This window comes from Felis catus, chromosome C1, assembly GCF_018350175.1.
Source record: "Felis catus isolate Fca126 chromosome C1, F.catus_Fca126_mat1.0, whole genome shotgun sequence".
In the NCBI taxonomy this organism is placed as follows: Eukaryota; Metazoa; Chordata; class Mammalia; order Carnivora; family Felidae; genus Felis; species Felis catus.
The window spans coordinates 41139001-41145000 of NC_058375.1; the positions used below are offsets into that span (position 1 = coordinate 41139001).

Here is a 6000-nt window from a genome sequence, read left to right on the forward strand (position 1 = left end):
TGAGGGAACCAGATGTGGCAGAGGACAACCACAACCTAGAGCTGAAAAGAAGGCGTTAGGCAAGTAGGCAGCACACATGATTAGCCCCTGGGCCCCTCACCCCTACCCCAATCCCAGAATTCAGGCAGCCAGGGGTACTCTGACCAGGCTGCGGAACAGCTTCTCTGGAGAAGCTGACATCTGGGGCCAGGTCATCCAAAAGCCAATCCCAGCAATTACAAGGCTAAGAACTGGCTCTTAAATATGACCAGACAGTCAGGGACCATCAGGCATTTGAGGAAAGCCCCCACCAGAAGATTCTCCCATCACATAGAAAAAGGGAACCTGGAAAAAATGGAGATTATACAGGAAAATAATAAAGCATTTAAAAGAGAAACATATTCTGTGATAAAAATAACAACAAATACTTACTAGAGTGCTCACTATATGCCAGGCCCTGTCCTAAGGACTCTCATACTCCAAATATAGATATAAAGAACAGAATGCACCCAGAAACCAAGAATAAGATGTTGTAGGGAAAAAAAGAACATTCAGAAAACAATGAGTCTGAGAAAATTAATCATATGATCTCAGAAAAAAATAAAATAGAAGGATCTCTTCTAACTCAATAGAAGGATTTAATGATAAGGTTGAGGAAATCACCCCCAAACTAAGAGAAAACAAAAAGAGAAAGAAATGCAAAACTGAGCAGAAGGTAGGAGGCTTAGAAGAGGACTAGCCCAGGAAGTCCAATGTTTGACTTAAAGAAAGCCTGAGAAAGGGAGACAGAACATGGAGGGGTTGTGCTAGACAATGTCCTAGAACCAAAAGGCAGTCTCCGAATTATTTTTAAAAATACCTACATTTCAGCACATTATCATGAAATTTCAGATTTGCAAGGATAAAAGAGACGATTCTAAACATTTCTGGGGAAGGAAAAATGATCACGTGCGAAGTTAGAAAAAATTAGGGTTCCTGTGGCTATAGTAGATGCTAGAAAACAGGGATGCAATGCCTTCAAAATTCTGAGGGGGGAGAATTACATTGATGTAACTCCTTCCTAGGAAGTTTCTAAAGCATATGCTCTGATAAAATGAGGGAGGGTACCAGAGAAAAAGCCAGGTCAAAGAAATAAGAGAGAAGTAAAGAAGTAAATAAGAGAGAAGTTCCAGGAGATGGCTGGGAGATGGCCAGTAGACACAACTATCCTCCAGGGGACAGGTTTCCAGGAAAAACGTTATAAAGAGTTCAGGATAAATGTACAGTAAATTAGGCCAATGAAAAGACAAGGCAGGGGTACCTGAATGTCTCAGCCAGTGGAGCATATGACTCTTGATCTCAGGGTTGTGAGTTTGAGCCCCACATAGGGTGTAGAGATTATTTAAAAATAAAAATAAAAAATCTTAAAAAGAAAGACAATTAACTCCAAAAAAGAAATGTAATCTTACAACTCATCTCTGTGATGAGCATTAGTTACCTAATTATAATAATGTAAATACTATAAATTTTTCCAGACACTGTAATATAAAGATAAGAGAAAGGATGAGGGAAGGGGAAGGGAGGTAGAGCAGGGGTGTAAGAAAGCTAAATTCTTGTCTACCAATAAATGTTTAAAAGTAAAAGGTAAAAAAATTAAAAACGAAAAGAAAAAAAGAATTTTATGGAGTATAAATTCTTAATGTTTTTAAAAAGTAGAAAAAAATGACAAAGAGCAATATAAGCCTATTATTTAGAAATAGGCAGCAAACACTAGAAGAAACGGCTAAAAGACTTGAGTAAAAGCAACTCAAATCTTTGGTACTCTGGGGAAAAATGAAGAAAAGCGGCTGTGTTACAGCTGACAGGGGGAAAACCCCGAGTGGATTCAATGGGAACAAGAAATCAAACTGGGAAAGGCCATAAGAACCCAAAAGTAAGGAAGTCACAGTGACCTTGGGGAGGACTGGGCTGCTCAGGGCTGTAGAATGGGGAGCCCGAGCCCCTATTTTTATGGGACTCCCAGGGTTCATGGTGACCCAGAAGGCTGAAGAGATTCAGTTACATGGGGTTCCTCTTACATAAGACCTTTGGTTCTCCATGACCAGACACTACACGTAGGCTCCCATGTATGTGCACATGCGTGTGCACACACACACACACCCGCCCCCACCCCCAATCTGGGCTTAAGCCTCACCTGGGCTTGAGGTAGCTGAGTGCTTCTGAGAACTGGTTGGTGAGGAAGAGGTCCAGGGCAGTCATACACTGGTCCAGGGCCTCATGGAGGCTGCTCACAGGAGTCCTGCTGGGAGAGACATGGAAGTGACCAAGAGCCCTCAACCCCTGTCCAGGCTAGAACAAAGCCCCACAGGGCCCATGCAACCTCCTTGCCAGCCTTGGATGCCTGTCAAAAGCTCCTCCAGGGGAGGAGACACAAAGACACAAAGACAATTTGGACATACCTCTAAGTGTTCCTAAAGGTGGGAGAAAAGAAGAATGGGGGTGTCATCTGAGATCTGGTGGAGGGGTTTGGGGAGGAGCAGAGGATGGAGAGCAAGGAAGCCTCAGGAACAAATTTATCTTACCCCTCACAAGGTTAAAGGGAGTCTTTATGGCCCTTCTGACCCATCAAGCTTTTCTGCCCCGCTCCCCAGGGGGGCACAGCCCACCCTCTAAATCCCACTTCAGTCCTTTTCTTCTTCCTCCTTCTCCAGGACTTCTCCTGCCCATCTTGAGCCTGTACTCTAGAACTCCAGAGACACTGTCACAATGGGCTGTGGTGTGCAGGCCTCTCAAAGGCCACCTTCCCTGTACCTGACCCTCTTCCAGCCCTTACATTCCTCTATAGCTTTTATCACTCTCTCTCTGACATACACATATATATTTCTTTCTTTCTTTCTTTTTTATTTTATTTTATTTTGTCTGTCTCCCTCCACTAAAAATAAGCTTCCTGAGGGCAGGATTCCTTCTTCTGTTCAGTGCTGTATCCCCAGAATCTAGCATCTGGTACAAAGTGGGCTTTTGATAAGTTATCTGTTAAGTGAATGAAAACTGATTGAATCAAGAGTCTCAGGCTGGAACAAATCCCTGAGCTGTCTGGGTCTCGGCTTCCCCAACTGAAAAATGAGAGATTAAGCTATGAAATCCCCAGAGTCCTATCTTGAGGATGTCTCTTCTCAAGTGAGAGAAGAGTGAGAGAAGGTTCCAAAAGGGGCCTTGATGACCTCACTGAAAGGAGATCCTTTCCCCCCAAAGTTAGTTAAGAGAGTCCCTTTCCACCTGGTAAACATCTACACATAACTTTCCCAGTTCTAATGTCTCTTCCTCTCTGATGCAGCAGCAGATCTTCCTGGCAAATTGAAACAAATTGAAACATGTACCTTGTTCAGAATTGAACTCTTGTTGATTCTCTCAAGCCTGTTCTCCCCCAGTCTTTGCCATCTTAATAAATGACATCCCTCTACCCAGTTTCTCAAGCCAGAAATCTGACAGTCAGCCTTGAATCGTCTACCCCATCACTAAGCCCTATCAGTTCCGCCTCTGGAAAATCTCTTAGCCCAGCCCCTTCTGTGCCCAGTGAAGGCCACCGGCACCTTCACCCAGGGCTGATGGAAGACTGGCCCTTCCACTCTCACTCCTCCTGCCCCTGTTCTCTCTCCGTTAAATCGTTCTGCTCAGTATTGCAGGTCTCTCAACTCTCTTCTTTGCAATCTCTTTGAATCTGTTACAGTCTGAGTGATTTCTTCAGATCTTTCATTTCACTAATTCGCCACAAGGCATGTGTGATTTGCTATTTTTCCTGTCTACTGAGTTTTTAATTTCAATGATTATATTTTACATTTCCAGAAATTCCATTTGCTTCCTTTTCAAATCTGCTTGGTCGTTTTGGGCAGTATTTTGTTCCCTGCTTATTATTCCAAGTCCATCTTGACTCCTTTATATGTTTTAAAAACATTTATATTCTAGATCTCATAATTCTAGCATCTTTAGAAATTCTGTTGTTTCTTGCTTTTGGTGTCTACTACTCACAATGACTTGTTTCCTTGTGTGTTTTGTAATTTAACCATGAGTTCCTATTTGGCTGATCCCAAAGGGATCTTAGGAGAAGGATCTATTCCTCCAGAGAGGATTTTCATTTACTTTGGCCAGATTCCCTGGGCTGCTACCATCCTATGATTCTTAAGTTACTTTTTTAGGTTAGTATTTCTAGGACCACAAAAGGAATAGGTTTTCAAACCCAAAATCTGTGTGAGGGCAGATTAAAATTTATAAGTTTCTAGGGAGCCTTTTTTCTCCACTAGACCTGTCGTCCCCCTTTATGAAAGGGTGTCTACCTCTTTCTGGTCAATATTCCTATTTGCTGGGGGATAGCTCTTTGGAGGTCCCAGATTCATGTGGTGGTGTAAGGGGGACAAGTTTCAACTCCTCACACTATCACTGGGCTGGCCCATCCCTTGAATGGTCATTAAAACTCCAGGCTCTACCAACTTCAGCTCAGGTCATGATCTCGCAGTCCAGGAGTTCAAGCCCCACATCTGGCTCTGTGCTAACAGCTCAGAGCCTGGAGCCTGCTTTGTATTCTGTGTCTCCCCCTCTCTCTGCCCCTCCCCACTCGTGCCCTGTATCTTCCTCTCTCAAAAGAAATACACGTTAATTTTTTTTTTAATTAAAAACAAAAACAAAAACAAAAACAAAGTCCTCCAGGTTTTAGACTTCTGGAATTTATAAATATCTTCACATTGCTATGGCTTCATCTCATTTATCAGCATGATTTCAGCTTTTTATTCTTGGCTTGAGAAGATTTGTTACTTTGTGGAAACTCAGGAATGTATTTTAAAGCATGTTTGGAGTAACCCATCCAGCCTCTAGGTAGTTTTTATAAGGGAGAATACTGGAAGCATTATTGCCTCTAACCCATCCCTCTCATAACAGCCAAAGTTCTCTTTTTAAAACCTGAATCTGACCATGTCACTTCTGAACTTGAAATCCTTCACTGGCTTCCCATTCTCTTAGGTAAAGACCAAGTTTCTTTCCATGGCCAAAAAAGCCCCATCAGAAACAGCCCCTGCCCCTCTCTTCATGAGAAGGGCACAGTGTCTTCCTTTGTGCCCAGGGCTTAGCCTAGTGACTGGTGTTCAGTCTGCCTATTCTGTGAGCACTTACTGCCCTGGGTGTTTAACTGGCATTCTCTCCTTGAGTCTTCACAAAGCCTGTGAAGTAGGATTATTATCCCCACGGTAGATGAGGCACCGAGGAGAGGTGACTAGGCCAAGATCACATGCCCAAGCATGGGTCCTAAACAAGTTTCTGCCTGAGCCAGTGCCCTTCAGCTCAGCCCCAGGAAGACAAGTCTGTTGTCCTGGCTTATGACTATCTCTAAACAATTCCAGAGCCAAGAGCCTACCTCCCATTTCTGTATAAACACCACCACCACTACCACCACCACATCCGCCTCCCATCAAGAAAGAGGTTCTGGGGGCACCTGGGTGGCTCAGTCCGTTAAGCATCCGACTTCAGCTCAGATCATGATCTCGCAGTTCATGAGTTCGAGCCCCACGTCAGGCTCTGTGCTGACAGCTCGAAGCCTGGAGCCTGCTTTGGATTCTGTGTCTCCCTCTCTCTCTGCCGCTCCCCCGCTCATGCTCTGTCTCTCTTTCTGCTCTCAAAAATAAATAAACATTAAAAAAATTTTTAAAAAAGAAAAAAAGAAAGAGGTTCTGCCTGCTTGGTCCACATGGAGAGAAAGATGCACAGACAGATGGACATAGAGCACAGAGGTGAATTCCCTCCCTTGGCAACCCTAGCACCTCTTCTGCTGAACCATAGTGAGGTGATTCTGAGATGACTCTCCAGACTGGGAGCTGCTTTGGGGTGGCCCTGGGGCTGATTTTCGCCTTCCTTTTCTCCCACAAATACCCTCTAATCTCTGGTTCTGGCCCAGCCCTGGCCCTGCCCTTGAAGACTTCACGATCTAGCAGAGAGACAGAGGCAGACAGAGGCATTGACAGCCAGAATCATCAAGGCTGCATCATGGGAATCACTGAA

The 6000-nt window shown here is 44.0% G+C and overlaps 1 protein-coding gene across 11 annotated transcripts in view; it reads right to left on the reverse strand.

Annotated features, from left to right (window-relative positions):
- The window catches only part of TTC39A (tetratricopeptide repeat domain 39A), a 62256-nt gene that overhangs the window by 36559 nt on the left and 19697 nt on the right, over window positions 1–6000 (reverse strand). For 5 of the 11 annotated variants that reach the window (XM_023258686.2, XM_019836989.3, XM_023258681.2 and 2 more), the window contains exon 2: window positions 2153–2257. In XM_023258686.2, the coding sequence (XP_023114454.1) occupies window positions 2153–2257 (105 nt within the window). Of the gene's footprint in view, window positions 1–2152; window positions 2261–2417; window positions 2700–6000 lie in introns of those variants that run through there. The other 6 variants (XM_023258684.2, XM_023258680.2, XM_023258682.2 and 3 more) reach the window with 4 other exon arrangements.